The 16,774-nt window shown below is 37.1% G+C and overlaps 1 protein-coding gene across 6 annotated transcripts in view; it reads right to left on the bottom strand.

Annotated features, from left to right (window-relative positions):
* Positions 1-12,096: 12,096 nt before the first annotated feature.
* LOC126651265 (uncharacterized) overlaps positions 12,097-16,774 on the bottom strand; it is a 48,891-nt gene continuing 44,213 nt past the window's right edge. For 5 of the 6 annotated variants that reach the window (XR_007631603.1, XM_050336979.1, XM_050336975.1 and 2 more), the window contains 2 exons: positions 16,612-16,768; positions 12,097-16,177 (listed from right to left, as the gene is read on the bottom strand). Coding sequence is in view for 5 of the 6 variants with exons in the window: in XM_050336979.1 (XP_050192936.1) it covers positions 16,096-16,177; positions 16,612-16,768 (239 nt within the window). In the remaining variant the exon portion in view is untranslated. Of the gene's footprint in view, positions 16,178-16,246; positions 16,479-16,611; positions 16,769-16,774 lie in introns of those variants that run through there. The other variant, XM_050336978.1, reaches the window with a different exon arrangement.

Here is a 16,774-nt window from a genome sequence, read left to right on the forward strand (position 1 = left end):
AAAGGAGCAAGAATTACCACTGAGTACCTCAAGACAAAACTCCTATTCCTGCCATTTGTTCTCCTAGAGATATCAAGAGATGTCTCTTTCCATGGCTCGCAAAAGTGCTTTGGGATATACACATACATACACAAACTGACCCAGTTAGGAGTTTTTAACATAGAGAAACTTTCAGTTAGAGTTATAAACCACATGTAAGCTTCCTTCTCCTGAAGTTATGGCAAAAGGGTCAAATTTCAGCCAGAGATGCCCTTGTTGGTGGTATTCTTCAAACCAAACCATCCACCTTCTGAACTTCTCCATCTGTAATACTGAACAGAAGACTCATACATGCACATAATATCTTTCTATTTTCACTTAACCGATTCCACTCTTCACGTAAATATGTCAATGCTGATGTGTTCTTCATCTTTTTAATAATCACCAGACAATTTTATTTTTATGAACTCAAAACTGGAAAAAATGTTGGAAATTTTTTCACAGTGTGCATTAAGGTTCGGGAAATGTTATTGAATAACTATGTTTTAGTTAATCATGGATTTAATGCGTAATATTTATTAATGTTTCTCATACCTCTTCAAACATGTTTAAATTAGGAAGCCTCTTCTCCACAGCACACTGAATTTCATTGCACTTATTCTGCTTATAACATAATCAGAAATGTTATCATCATTGTCAGACAGATCTCACAGACTTCACAGGGACTTAGTCACAGGATTAAAGCTTTCCTGAGAGGGTTAGAATTACTTGTGTGAAAATACTTTGCTCTTTTGTCCATACAGCTTAATTTCCTCATCCCACTGAATAAAAGATTTATATGTCAATATCTAATCCTAATGTCCTGACCCACAGAGTTTCCTTCCTCTGGAAAATTTTCAGAACTGAGAAATACTTGACCTAACGAGTTTTTTTTCAAATTAAGAGTATGTGATCTCATCCTCTTTATCATTATCCTTTATTGCAAACACTTTATAAATACAAATATATAATTGTATACACACATATACATCTAGTTTATTTATACATTTATTTTACATATATGTATATACAAAATATGTATATAGATACTTTTCCGAAAGTTTTCCTTAAATTTGTCTCATCACTATACCTGTAATTTTCTTTTACTTACTTCAAATGTCTTATCTGCTGATCAATTTCCCTCTTTTTCATCTCAATACTGACAGAAACATCTACACTGAAAGAGTCTACATTTCATCATCATGTTCCTCTCCTCGTCTCCCCTGCCTGAGCTGTGTGTGAAACACACAGGGATGCCATGCACTATATTTCCTCATCTTCTACACAAAAATACATCAAAAAATAAGGGTGGATGCGATGTAGCAGCAACACAGAATCTCCTCAAGCCTCTCAGAAGCATCATATCACAAAACAGTTAGGAGATGAGAGATGGCAAGAGCCAGCACTGATTTTTTAATAACATGCTGTGATTCATTGGGCTACAGAAGATGTGAAGTACGTTGCCCAGACAGTCAATAAATAGAACTAGATAAAGTACAGCATGAAGCTAATTTCTAAATAGAATTCTAAGCAATCATTGTTTATCATTTTGCCAGCTACAGACTCTAATGTCTTTGGGGTCTGTCTGGAACAACTTGAGGAATCACTCAACAGCTATCCATTAAAAATTATTTGCCTTTTATTTATAAAAAAAAATTTACATAGATTACTCACAAGTCACAGAAAATTAGTAAATATCAGAAATTCAGTCCTGCCCTTGCCTTATGCCAGATCTTCCCAAATAACAGACTTTCTTTTTCCTCTCCTCATCTGTTTTGTGTTTGTTGATATTTATAAGTCTGTATCCTCAGTGTTCAATCTCCAAACAAACATAAACTAAGCCAGTCAGGAAACCCTACTGACAAGAAACTTGAATCCATCAAAACATGAATCAGTACCATCTCTAACTCAGCAAAAGGGTTGCCCTTGATATCATAAAATGTGCATTTAGTCCAAGAAGCAGCTATTACCATCCTGGCTCTTCCCCTGCATGCTCGCAATAGCACAGCTCTCTCCCTGCCTTTCCTCACCAATCATCCATGCACACTCCACATTTAGATACTTATTACTGAAATAATTCACCAATTCATTTTCAAAGTCAGCAGCAAACATGAAGCTGAAAGAACAGTGGGAGGTGGAGGGCAAGGGAGGGGAGGGTAGCAGAGTAGGCCACCAGTTATAAAGTGTGGGTATGTGACATCTGCAGATTTTTAGTACCATTTGTATGTTCTTACTTTTCAGTGTCACAGTAACCTGAAAGAAAGCTGAGAAAGCTGACCTGATTTTTCAAAATGAGGAAGACCTGCCAGAAGCACTTCTGACTGCCAGGTCACTGTTTAATCTGTTCCCTCTTCCAAAGTGGAAAAAGCTTGGTAATATCTTTTGTTCACAGCGTCTATCTTATTTTCTTTCTGTAAGCAGTATATGAAAAGCGAAAGGAAGGATTTATAGTCTCGACTAACCAGGTAGAATGAGAGACATTAAATTATTTTTAAAAACATTTTGCAAGGTGCATCTAAAAAATGATGTTATTTGCTAACAATATATCTTGAAGGGTTGATGTTATTGCTCAAATAAAAGAATCAGTAATGAAAGTGCTTGATTGGATTGTTCTGAAATTAAATTTATTTTAGACCATACCAAGTATATTTTTGTGCTTCTTTTTTTTTAATTGTGGCTGTTATGCCATAAGAGTTATTATTTGCACAACTCTAGTAATCCTTCTAAAAGTAATCTTCTTCTAGTCCAACAAATGTAACAACATTGGTGACATTTTGCTAAACGATTCCTAAAATAAAATAAAAAATATTAGACTCAAAGAGATTCTCTAAAACCCTTTACAAAACCCCAGATAAATGAATCCTTATTTATGAATATTTAGAAGGCCTCAGTGACCTTCACAGTACTACAGTACCTCACTCCAGACATTTGAAACCCTGCTCTGGTTTACCCACTTAGATGGAGCTGAATGATTCAGCATTAAGCTCAAATTACTATATTTATTAGTAACTGGGAAGATGTGATAAACTGCCTGCGAATTTAATCCGCAGAATTGGAATCTACTTTGTATACTGGGAAAAATAAATGTCAAGTCTTAAACAGCAGCACTGCTACCCTCTCACTTCTCTCCAGCTCCCCAGTTTTCCTTCATCTGTTATGTGGTGTGCCGGGCACCAAAGACCATTCCCAGCATGTGGCCCAAAATGTACCCTATATATCAGGACTACAGTGATGTGACAGACTCATTCAGACTGTCTGTGAAAGACTATTACAGAGGAAAAATGGTGACTAATTAGCAAAATACAGGACAAGTGCAAGGATGTGAATCTGAAAGCAGCTGGGAAAAATTACTTAGAAAATGTCAATGCAGGAGGGGCAGCTGCAGTAAATAAGCTGCAAGAATGGGAGCTGAGACATTCAAGCTCACTTTTCAGCTTGCCTACAGACATCTTGCATAACTTTGGACAACACATTCAAATTTGGTCTCCCATATTTATGCATTAAATTTCACAGTTTTACCAGCTAATACTTCTGCATGTCTCCTCATGCATTTTGACACCTCAAATACACATTTTAAAGTCTAAATTTTAAGCACCTCCACTTGAAAATGAACTTTTTTATCCTAATGGTTCAACCTTCCCACTGAACAACATGTACTAAAGACAACATGGACAACATATTTTGTTGGCAGAGAAACTGATGGATTAATGATGATAATGGTAACAATGATGGCAAATAAGATGAACACCCTAAAATGAAATAATGTATCAAAACATCAGTGTTCTGGCAAAGCTTCACACTGAGTCCCTGAGGAAAGATCGTTTCATTTGACACAGCATTAATGTGGCCATTAGAGTGGCAATTTAAATTATTTGCAATACCATATCTTCTGCTAAGTGTGTTTCAAAGTGGAAAAAATACACCAATAAATATTATATTTGTTAGATTAACAACTTCCATCTAGCCCTATTTGTAAAGAAATAAAAAATTTTAAAAAGGTGGTCTGTAGGACCAAATCTGTGTACTGATGCCCTCGTACCACACCCTAATTCTCGCACACTCAGGCACACCTAATGGAAAAAAAAACAAAACCAACCTCCTTTTCTCACATCAACATGGTCACTTTGTAATCTCACCTGGGTTGTTCAGGAGGTCCCTTAGCTGTGTCCAGTACATAATCATCAAAGATTGTACAAGCTTCACAGCTGCTGTGATGGTGGACCTTCACACCATCATCAAAGAGAAACATAAGCAGAGTAACAGTTTTGCAAATAATCCTCAGATTAATTCCTCATGCTGATTCTTAACTACAGAGCTTTCATCTGTCATTTCAACTTACTGCTGATAACTGAAGTTTAAACAACCTTGCAGGCTACAGTGAAGGTCACAAAATGAAAGGTACTTTTCAGCAGGACAAACTTGACAGAAGATGCAAAATAATGTAATGCTACAACTGAATACCTTTCATTTTTTTAATGTCTGATTATGCTTTTGGAAACAAAAAGTGTTTGTAAAAAGTAAGACTTCTACCATACTGACAGACTGAAGTGCACCAGTTTCTCCTATTTCAATGTCATGTACCATAATTACATTTATTGCTCTGTGCTGACTTACACAATGCTGGATAGTGTCCCATTAGAATTACAAGCAGCTGCAGTCCTGCCCAAAACAGGTGAGAGGGGGAATGGGGACAGTGATGGGCTCAGTATGATGTAAAAACCTGATGAAATCAGTGTTTTACCTAAGGCAGCATGAGCTAAATAAAAGCAGATAAAGGCATAGCCCAGATGTGCTCCAAAGCTGATTGAAGAGGTTGCAGAGGAAGGGAGGGCTGGAATGAACTGTTAGTCCACATAAAACAGGGAAAGTCCAGCCTGAACTGTTTTTTTATTATCCTATCATAGGTGTGCTGATTGCAGCTGCTTCTACTCACTAAAGTCTCTAGCAGCCCTCTATCTGCAGAATTTTTGCCCACAAAGTTAATTTTGGGAGACTTCAGGGTATTACAAGTGCCAAAACATATGTTATGATAAATAAATGGTTTTTTACTAACTATAATCAAGAGCACAGCTCCTTACAATTTTCAGGGATTTGACCCAAAATATCATGGTATGCTCCATGCCCTAACTCCAGCACACTGCATTGGTAAGGAAAATACAGATTTTATAAACTGTAATTCATTTAGCTATCAGACAGATTTCTAACGATGACTAGATAAAAAGGAAGTTTACTAGAAGAAAGGTTTAGAAATAAAACTTTGTATTCATAGTCAGGGAACCAGATACGTGGCTCTTCTGCCTTTATCTAGCATTTCATTCTGGAAGCATTGGAAATCACACAGATGTTCCATTCAGGCAATTTTCATTTTAAAATGATACTGTAATAGGTGTGCTGCCATCCACAATTTAGAGGAACTCTGGAGACATCCCCATATAATGGTGGAGATTGAATCAGCCTCTTGCAGTGTCAGTAGTCATAAACACACTTGGGGAACTAAGCTACCCTTGCATGTCCAGCCTCTCCATTGGTTTTCTGAGTTGAATAGATGTTAAGCAGAGCTGACCTAACCAGCTTGTTCAGAAGACACTAATGAAAGCATACTTTAGAAATTGAAATACCATGAAAAGAAATCCTGTGGAAAAGTTTCTGTGATCTTCAAGCAATTACCCACAAATATTTCTATCAATAGAAAATAAATTACTTGATTAGCTTCTGTTTTTAAAAGGCAGTTACTGGGTCATGCTGTCACTGCAGCAGAAAAGAGAGATGCTGCACCTGCAGGCAGCAACATCTGGGCACAATACAGAACAGAAGATGGCAAAATTACCTCTTATAAATGTTGGCTTTGAAGAGGAGCCTGGATGTTTAGGCAAAATTCTGCTTTTACTGTCATTGAGGTACTAATGGATTTTAAAACTCCTAAGAAGGCTTCTATGAACAGAATAGCACAGATGTGCTCCCATGAAAGATTCTAGTGCTGCTTTCTTAGAGTTCAGTCTCAAAGCAGTTACTTGCTTTTTTTAAGTAGTTCAGAAAGTAATAATTCCATCCATTACCTCTTAAGAGCATCTCATCTGCAAGCAGGTATTACCAATATCATTATCAATCTAACACTATTCATCAATAGCTTGCCTAAATTTCTTTTGAGGGCTGTTCCTGGGTTTTGTTTGTTTTATGTTGTTGTTTTCTGTTGTTGGGGTTTTTGGGGAGTTCTTTTTTTGTTATTTTACTGTTTATGTTCTCCTCCATTAATTTAGACAATGAATTTATGTTTATATGCACTAGGTTGGAAGTTATCAGACAGAGAGATAGTCACAAATGCAAGGGAAGGTAGATGTCTGCTCTGGTGCATGAAGATAAACTTTCCCAGGCAAGCAGTAAGTACATAAGGCTAATTTGACTGGACTCTGCAAAAGCTCATCTTCTCCATTTGACTATAGTAAGATCCTATGTAGATTAGGCTTCCTAAGTTAAAATACTTTCTATTACCTTTTTAAAAAATAATTTTCTATACACATCAGCTCTACTTTACATTTGATCTTTTCCTGTAACTGTTCAACAGGCTTCAACTGCATCTAAAAACCTCCTCAATTGCCAAGCAACACGGGTGGTGCTCCTTGTGTTTACAGTAAGACAGGGTGTATCCGTATTTACACTTCAGATATGCCACAGCTTTTACCTTTTACTCATATTCACCATGAAATTAGCAGACATTATGCATTCTAGTTTTACTTTCAAATAACTGCCTTTCAGGTGCTGCAATTTCAATGATCTTTTTCAGTGATTACATTTTCCAAGAAGTACATACTTCCACTTGCCACATCTATTTCTGTAAAGGAGTTACATAACTGCTTTTAACTTGCCACGTATTTTTATGTTAGATATATCTGTGAATTAACTCTTACAGGAAAAGACAAATGAGCATTACTAAAAAGCAATTACCTCAAAATAGTTCATGTCCTAAGTTTATCTGATAGCTTATCTCCTGGTAAAGTATTAATTTCTCACTACTCTGAATTGGATTATTTTACTGAGTTTAAAAATACTTCCTTGTTTGTGTTTTTTATTAATTTCTGTCTTTTTTTTTTTTTTTTCCCTCAGAAAAAAACTGTGTTTGGTCCAGTTACATCTACTGAAGGCCCAATTGATTTGCTACTCCATTATTTCTCTTCCACTAAAACATGTTTGTGGGTTATGTTTTGCTAATGACACTTCTAGGGAGTAACTATCAAAACAATTTGATCAGTTTAAACAATTAGAAAAGTGACTTATGGCAATTCTACTACCTTAGTCCTCACTCTGTTATGGATAGATGATCCCAAACAAAAGTGGTCACTCAGAGCACTCTTAAGATCCCAGTTTTAGAAAGGCAAATAAAACAGAAAAAATCTGTTAATTTGTATAGTGCTGAGACAGACTAGCAGCTCCATAGCAACCCTTTTCCTGGGTCCTGTGCAGAGAAAAAGGACCTGTTAAGCACGAATCTGTACAAAGGATCAAATTAGTCTTTAGCTGGCTAATTTTCATGGAGATGAAAATCTGCCTGAGGTACATTCCAAGCCTTCCAAAAGCAGCAGCTCCAGGTGTGCACTTATAACTGCCCATGACTGCTTATATTTTTTTTATTAAATGTCTATGAACATTTTACAGACAAGGTTAAATTATTCAACTTCATGATCAGTTTTGGTGTTACAATTGCGAAAATCCATGTTAACAAACTGGCTTAGAGAAGGCAGCTTTTGGTTTCCCAAGAAGGATAACTAACGACAGAAAATCAAGTAAAAGGCTGGTTGCCTTATAGTGGGGGTTGTTTTAGTTATACTGATGATAAATAATCAATAATCAAAAGACACAGTTATACATTAACAATTATTCACTATTATCAGTATTAAGTAAATCTGTTCCACTTATCTCTGAGAAACATAAAACCTTTTCCTAGAGCACTGTTCGTGCAATGGTAAGGGCTTCAAATTCTCGATTAAGTTCATTTTTGTGTACTCTTATTTACTCCACTATTCCTTCTCTCCTGTCAGAAAATTATTACATTAAATTTTATTTATGTATTAAGTCATTATTTGTTTAGTATCCTGTATGGATTCTGTACAAAACCAGCAAAAACTGTCGCAGTTTTAAAACTGAAGTGTAAAAATGGATATAAAGTTGACCATCTCCGTGTCTGTCTTAATTTTCCATTTGAGTAAGGGACTTTTCCTTTATAGCTCACAATCATTTTCCTTTATATTTTTTCCTTTATAGCTCACAATCATTCAGGATTTGGAAAATATAACAATTTTAAAGTTTTGTTATAAAAATTATTCAATGAGTTCTGATCCTGTGAGGACACCTAGTGAGCAATTCCATATAGGAACAAAACAGTAAATATTCCTACAACATACAGGATGAACAGACATTTTCATCAAGTCTTCTATTGTAGGCAGATAATATTTTATTTGCATTAGAGCAGCTTTTAAAGCCAGGCAATACTTGCAATAGGCTCCTTATACTCTATTTTATAAGAATACAGAGAAGAGAAATCTATGTCCTGAAAGTTTATACTCTCAGGAAAAATTAGCTCATACATTTTCACAGGCAGTTATACAGCCTCTGGTAATGTAACTTTTACATCCAGTTTGCAATGTTTATCCTGATATTATTCCTGTGACTACCACAGGCCTGTGACTGTAGGCTTTGGCTGGAGCAGGAGCCTTCTGGAGGGGCTGTCTAGAGACTGGGTACACAGAGCCAGCTGCCAGCCAGGTGCACCTGGCACTGTGAGCACTGCACAGAGACACCCTGAACCAGCAGGAAAACCAGATGAGAAGTAGGGAAAGGGAGAAGGAGAAGGTCATGTGTTTTTCACGCAGACTTCACAGGACTTGACAAGTCTATTAACAGAGGAAAAGAGAATGACACCATGACCCAGAGCTTAATCAATATCTGGATTCAGTTAAGAATTGTTTGACATATGCAAGCTTTATATCAGAAGAGTAACTGCATTCAACAAATGATCAGCCATAGAGTACCGTTGCATCATCTTAATGACAATTTAAAGGAAGGAAACAACATTTCAAAGGAAGTCTGTTACATTGTGCCTACTTGTAACATCTTAAAACCTGGAAGATTTGGTTTGGAAGAATACTTCATTCAGCCTCCAAAACCAAAATTTCATTTTGTACACTACATAAATAATGTACTTCTTGAATTGTGTACACAATTGCACTTCCCTTAAGCTCCTTTTGTTCTCTGTAAAGGCAATAACTCTCTCCTTGAAAGACTGCATATAAGACCTTTCTAAATTAGTAAAGCCCCAAACATTGTTTATAGTAGAGGTATTAATTGACAAGGCCTTCAATTTCCATCTAATTATTGCACTAGTCAACTTCTCCAAATCCCCATAAATATTTAAGAAGTTTCCAGGTAATGTAGCAAGCTTAAAGAAAACCAGAAATGAGATACAAAAGGAATTTCTGCTACACATCATGGAATGAGCATAGGGAAACCTGAAAATCCTGTGAAAGGAAAAAGCACAGGTAAATTCTTTAGTAAATTCATTGATTCATTTATGCTTTCAAGAAATTTCCAGTCTAGAAGTGTTAGCTCTGTCACTACACTGGAAATCACCCCCTCGTGTTATAGGAGATAGAAGAGAAAAAAAGTTAGCTTTATGTATTTGGAAAAGTAACTAGGTATTGTTGGAAAAATATATTTCTTAGTCTTTTGTAAAAGCAGTTCTCAGAATAAAGAGTATTGGGTATGTGCAAATAAGCAGAATTTAAGAATGGGCATGGAAATTCTGAAAATATTTTTTTTTCCTAGCATATAAGCATTGAACATCAAATAGGACTTACTGAAATGATTCTCTGAAAATATTTTGACAAAAGTCAGAAAAAGATAGTTGATGCTGATTTGACTTAAGTAATTATGGTAAACATCTGAAGGACAATTGCCATGCTGTGTGATGAGTTATTTTGCAAAAAGCAACCTAAAATAAGTTTATTATCTGGTATTGTTTCTGCTCTGAGCCTTTTTTAATTCATTCATAGTACTCGAAAAAAATTAACACTTGGGAAATGAAAATAATCTATGAAAATTGCTGCAGAGGTACTTCTAGCATGAGTCTTCATGCCAGTAGTCACGAACAGTTGGACCACCCAGAAATAATAACATCATAGACCCATAATGAAGTGAAAAGCAAACATTAGAAAGAATGACAGAGAAAAAGTTATATAATTCTGATATCAACTCCAGCATCCAGTGGGCAAGCCAATTGTCCAATCCATTTTCCTAAAGGGAGAAAAATCCCTGTTGAACACCATCATTTATTCTACCCCTCACAAAGCCTATAACATCTAAAAGAAACCTGACACATTTTAATAGCTATCAAGGACAAGAACTTATCATTCATCAAAATAATTGCCTCCTAAATGGCTGCGAAAAATTCACCCTCGACAATCATTATACAAAATGCATAATATACATAGACCTGCACATAAAAATGCTAATGTCTTATTTTATTCTGAAGTAAAGGTTAAAACATGACCTCTCATTTTAAGTAACATCATTTATGAACTGTTATTTGATGAAAATACTACTTAACATCTCTGTCTAATCTAGTGTTTTAAATTCCCCAGAACAATAAATATGAAGATCAAATAGGCTGAATAAGCAAGGAGTGCTTTCTGTCAGAACAGCCAAACCATTCTTACTTCACTGGCGGATGTAGCCCAGGCTCTCATTTTTCTTACTATTTCTGATTTCAGCATGATCAGACATCCCATTCCAGGTCCAGCTCAGCTGGATTAAACCTTTCCTGCCCTCACTAATGTATCTCCTCGGCTCTGTTTGAATAGGAGTCATGGTGTGCCACCCTTAGACTGTGCAAGTCAGAATGGCATAACTGAAATGACTATAATTATCTGAAGCAGTGGAAAAAGTGCTCCCACCATCTATTTCTTACTAGCAAAGCTGTAGAAGTGTCTAATGCATCTCACAGGGTGAGGGATGGTATCATTTTTAAGCAGAACACAGTACCTTGGAAGTGAAGCAGTTCAGGTAAGTGGAGCTTAATTTAGGCACATTGCTTTGCAACTACATCTTTGCTACTTCCAGTGTAGGCTCAGATAACTTTGCACGAGGCAGAACCAGGGCCTTTCTGCAGATTTCTGCACCCCATTCTTACAATCAACAGTGCTGGGAAGCACAGTGTGTGAGGCTCTGCGTGGGGTGACTGAGGCCAGTAGAGATGTCTAAAATCAGCCATGCCATCTCTCAGGTGGTGATTTCCAAAGCCTGCCTGAAGCCTGTTTCTTCATCTTGCTCCCTCACAACTCTATGTCCAAGAGTTTGTTTAAGCAGGTCCAGTCACAAAACAATGCAAAGATCCAGCTTGTGTTCACTGCCTCATCTGCTTTTGCACTTCTCTTTCAGAGCACTGATGAGTAGACAAAAAGGTGTGGCCTTTCCTCCTTATGGTAGAAGTCAGCCTACACCTAAAGCAGCTGATGTTGCACTGGATCTGAACCAATTTGTTGTGACATCACCCTGTTGTAGCAGGGTTTTTTTCTTGACTCAAGGGTGGCCCTGAGTTTACCATTTGTGTTGGCAACTCTCCTAAGTAAATCCACACCTGTTTTTATGAGAAATTTTATATTCATGTTATTTTTCAGCATCAGTTTATCAAACTAGTCACTGCAGTATGGCCATTTTTACACATCTGACATCCCACCTCCATTTTATTTGCCATTTCTGCACTTTTCACTACAGCTGAAACACCTGAGTATTCACCATCCATTGGAGGTAGAAGAATAAACAGTAATCCTTCCCTGGCTCATTTCCAAAGCTGAATGCATTTTCTCCATACTAGAAACCATACTAAATTATGGCATAAAAAGATGGGATGCAAACACCAACCTTCAAAGCAACTTAAATTTATGTTTATTGCAGTCATTATTTATTAATGTATTGATCTTAGACTTTCACTAATTTCAATTAAAATATCTTACATTCAAGAAACGAAGGTTATGTAAGAGCTGTAATTTACTCATTGCCAATGAACTTTAAAAAATTTTAGTACCAACTGCAGCTGAAAAAATACATACAAAATTCAATTGCCAGGGAAAATAACCATGTTGGATTATGAAGGACTTTTATTTGTTGGTGTCCATAAATAAAAATATTTTCATCAACATAAAAATCCAGTGTGTTTATCATAACTCACTTACTATGTTTTCAGACCCCTGTAGATATTTTCCCCTATGATGTAATATTCTTCCTGTTTTGTTTGTTCTTGACACTGCATCATTTTTTTCATATAAACTCAATTGCAAGTTTTTTCGCTACTCATTATAGTTAATTTTCCTGGTTAGCTTGGAATCTGAGCTCATGCTTGAATCTGAAGAGAGTGATCTGGATCACATGTTTGGAGAACAGAAGTGTGAAGAGGAGAGAGGAAAACCTAAGGAAAATCCTTGAACTTCAGCATTTTGCTTTCATCTGTATATTTTACCATATTTATGTTCTGTTGCAGTAAAACAAAGTACTCACAGGAAACAGAAATGGTAGAATCATGTACTTCTAAAAATTGCTAGGTACTAGATATAACCACAAGAACACACAAAAAACCCACCATATTCTTAACACTGAGCATGGAAACCTAGAGCATTTATCACTTGCTGGCAAAGTGGCACAAGAAAAATCACAAGTTTGAGTAAATTTTTCAAAAAAGAATAGTCACACATTGATTGAAAAGCTGGACTTTTTGGTTTTGTAGAGAATAACTCTGAACGCTTTTTATGGTTCAGAGAGTAAACAGAAAAATGAAACACCCTTGAGAAGCCATATTCCAAATGAAATTTTGTTTTTAATGGACTAAGATTTTATTTTAAACTAATTAACATTTAAGCTCCTTTCAGGTTTTTGAGTAAAGTGAAACACAACTTCTCAAAACAGAAAAGAGTTGATTCCAAGAAAAGTCAAAGAATCCTGTTCTGTAAATGTAAAAATAGAAGGGAAATAAATTGGGGTTTTTTCCTGGTCTTTTGTCTAAACAAGAATTCTATGAAATGTGCATGCTTTCACAAAGTGTAAAACAAAACCAACCTTTTTTATGGTAAAACCTTCTGCCCAAAAGTTTCTGATTTACCCTAATCATACTGTTTTTAAATGAAAGGTAAATTAACAATCAACCACATTCCAGATTTTCAGATTTATAGAGACACCTAAATGCACAGATAGTCCTCTACTGGAATACTTTAAAGTACATAAATGCACATGATGCTTTTGAAAAGGAGAATTAACTATCTAATGCTTTCTGACACTTCTGAGAAATTAATTCAACTCTAATTTTGCTGTAACATTTTGAGTTAACGATTTCCTTCTTTCTCACTGAATATGCAGAGATTTCTCATTTTGCACTCAACAGTTTAATTTTTTAAATTATATTTTGTTTAAAGAAAAATTGTTTGGGGAAATCCTGGCCACTGTTTCCCAAAACAGAAGGTAGGAAGGCTTCACTGTTCATGTTGAACTGTGTTTTGTCATTCCTACTTGACCATAAAGAGTCACATCAGTAGCTGCACTAAAGGATTATTAGGGAAAGATTGGGATATCAGTGCAGTTGGCTCTGTTGTATTCCTGGCTACCTTGTTTTTGCTAAACAAGTAATCCATCTGTTGTTATCTTCCAAAACAGAGGAGAGTTAGGGAGCTGCAGTTGTCACAAACCCTTTAAGATGGCTACCCTACATACCATCCCAAATACTGACAACTGACAGAAAATACTTCCAGCATTTCTAAAATAGCCAGCTCTCTTAATCTACATCCAGCTTTCACTTCTGCAATATTTCAGACTTGCTCAATATTTTTGAATGCAGCAAAAGTATGTTATTCTACAATTTTCTGTAGTATAATGAATACCAGAGACAGTGAAGCAGAACAAAAAAGCAGAGGAAAGAGGAAGAGGGAATGTGTATAGCTATTATAACCAAGTTTCAGGAAGAGATTATAGTACCTACATCTGTACAGGCCTCATTTACCTTACTGACCTGTATACTTTGGTATATAAATCAGTCACGTTGTTCACATTTCATCATCATTCTGCTGGTCTGCACAGCTCCACCACTGTGTTACTATCTTGTTTCAGACAATCAAATCAGTACACATACTGACATCTGCACCAGCTGTCATAATCCAACATTTCAGCTTACAGCCTGCAGTTTCACCAGAGGCATGCTTTCACCTCTTCAAGACAAACTACTTCTGTTTTTTCATTTGCATTCATTTACCTTTCTCAAAATAAGAGTCACGGTCACCAGCAACTGGAACAAATTTTGAGCTGGGTCTGTGACTCCCTTCTTGGGTAGAATCCCTGAGCTGCCACACAGAGGATGCTGTGCCACAGGTGCTTTAGTTTACCAAGCTGATGGCTTAAGAGCACTTCTGCACATGGGGCCGGAATGGAGAGATGTTCTCCCAGCACACACACTGAAATGTTTCACCGAGAAGGGCTTCTAAGAGAATTATTAAGGGTTCAGGATTTCAAGTGCCAAAATAGTGCCTAACTGCAGTTTGTTTTTGAATGCAACTACACAGGTACAGCCCACACTGCAGACACTCACACTCCCACATCCCAGAAAACAACAGCAAAGAGAGGAAAAACAGAGTTTGCAATTTGTCAGACAAAGATTGCATGGTATAACTTAGGTGTTAAAAGCCATAAATAGCTCAAGTGTCAAGCAAGTGGCACAGTGTCATCTAAAATCTCAGCAGTGCTGCAGATCACAGCTTCACCTATGACTTGCTGCAAGCACCTCCAGCCCTATCCTAGCACAGCAGCTAAACTGAAAGTTGCAGGCCTTCAGAAGTGTTATCTGATCTCATCTACATCTCCTGCGAAGGATGGCCTCTCCTGATCAGAAACAGAGCTCTTTGGTCCCCTTTGCACTGACCCAGCCCTTTTACACAAACCTCTGCAGTGACGTTACAGCAAGGATTGATGGAGAGCAACAGCTGAGAAAAGTAGCCTGAGTAAATACCACATAGTCACACCCAGGTTACTTGGATTTTTATCTCCACAAAAACAATCCTCTATCTGCTGCCCTTTTCTTATATATATGTCCCATTTACTTCTCTTTTTAAGTATATGTATGAGAAGTTTCACATTTACTATAAAATCTGACAGACTATTTGCAGTGCCTCGATACAGAAATAAATGCACTATAAACATATTATTCTTATTGTAAGTATTACACTGTAATTCTTAATGGGATTAGGCAAGTCAGCAAGTTTTCAATATTGCTGGGAAAAAAAATGTACTTTTGCCTGCAAGCTCTCAAAAATAGCTAGGAGAGAAGAATGGAATATTAGATAATTCTATTATTAGAAAACAAGGCTAATCATTCTTGTACGATGAGCTTCCTATTGAGACTACTTTAACACATTTTTTCTGCTTGATACTCAGTATAGTTACTAAAGAGCTAGTCTTCAATTATGCAGGTTTTCTTTCTTTAGTTCATAGCTTCTGAACAGCTCTAATTAAAATTAAAGTATAATTTGGAAATCCTGTAATTAAATAATTATTTGTTCTCTAAGATAACTGGTCATTTAAAGACCTGTGTATGAATTTCTTCTTAAATCACAAAATTAATAGTTTGTAACTGCATGAACACCGAGCTTGTCAGTCATCAGCATGTAAACTAGAGCGTGGTGATTTAAAACAAGCTGGGAATTAAACCACAGATAAGCTGCTCCCCTTTCTCCCACTGCCCTCTGGTGAGGGACAAACAAAGGCAGAGATAACAATTTAATTAAAACAAACAGCAATAGAATAAGAAATGTACAGTAACAGCAACAACATTATAGTTATCTTAAAGAACTAATAATTATTAGTTCACCCCTCCACTGGTGTGACTCCACAGAGCACTGTCTGCTCTGGACTGCTCTGCTCTGTTGAGCTTGGGCTTGGCTTTGCTTGGCTCCTCTTGACTTGCCTTTGCCGCCATTTCGTTCACCATGGCTGCCTCCAGCACTGGCACTGCAGAGCATGAGCTCCACTGGGCTCAGATGTGTTTACTACTTGGAGTTACATTCTTCCTGAGGGACGGGAATGGGCAGGTGGCAGTGGAAGCAGGACAGAGTCAGCAGCACCTATCCAGGCAATATCCCTGAGGAAGAAACGAAACAAAATAGCACATTTCCTTTTTTCCTCATGAAACCACTCTCTCAGAGATGATGTAGGTGGTATAGATTAGCAACCTGGGACCAGCCGGGTGCAGGAGGACCTGAAGGTCCCATCAAGGCCCTGACAGTAGGAGACGAAGGCACAGCTGGGCTAGAGAGATCATGGTTGGTCTGGAACAGATCTTGGGCAATTCCTCTCTCCTTTGGGCTCAGTGGGAAGGAAAAACGACCTACATACCAGGTACAAGGTATGTGCATCATCTTGGGAAGAAATGTCTCTTTGCACTGGGGATAGGTAAAAAAAATTCATCCCAGTTAGAGAGCTTGTCCATGCAAAAAAGAGTATAACAATGTGAGCAGGACACAGCTGCAGATCACATCATCTCCATGAGAAAAGGGAGAAGGAAGTGTCTCCTACCTGGGTACAGTCACGGTGGAATCAGGCATGTTTGAAGAAGAAGCACAGTGGTTTAGGAGGTCCTGTCCTCTGTCAGCTCCATGAAGATGATGTGTGTGATATCCCCTCCTGAAGCACCTCCACAGTCTGATGCATGTGGTGGTCCCAGCAGACTGAACTGAAC

The sequence above is a fragment of the Myiozetetes cayanensis genome, unplaced genomic scaffold (genome assembly GCF_022539395.1).
Source record: "Myiozetetes cayanensis isolate MyiCay16 unplaced genomic scaffold, myiCay2020 scf6-25, whole genome shotgun sequence".
Taxonomy (NCBI): Eukaryota; Metazoa; Chordata; class Aves; order Passeriformes; family Tyrannidae; genus Myiozetetes; species Myiozetetes cayanensis.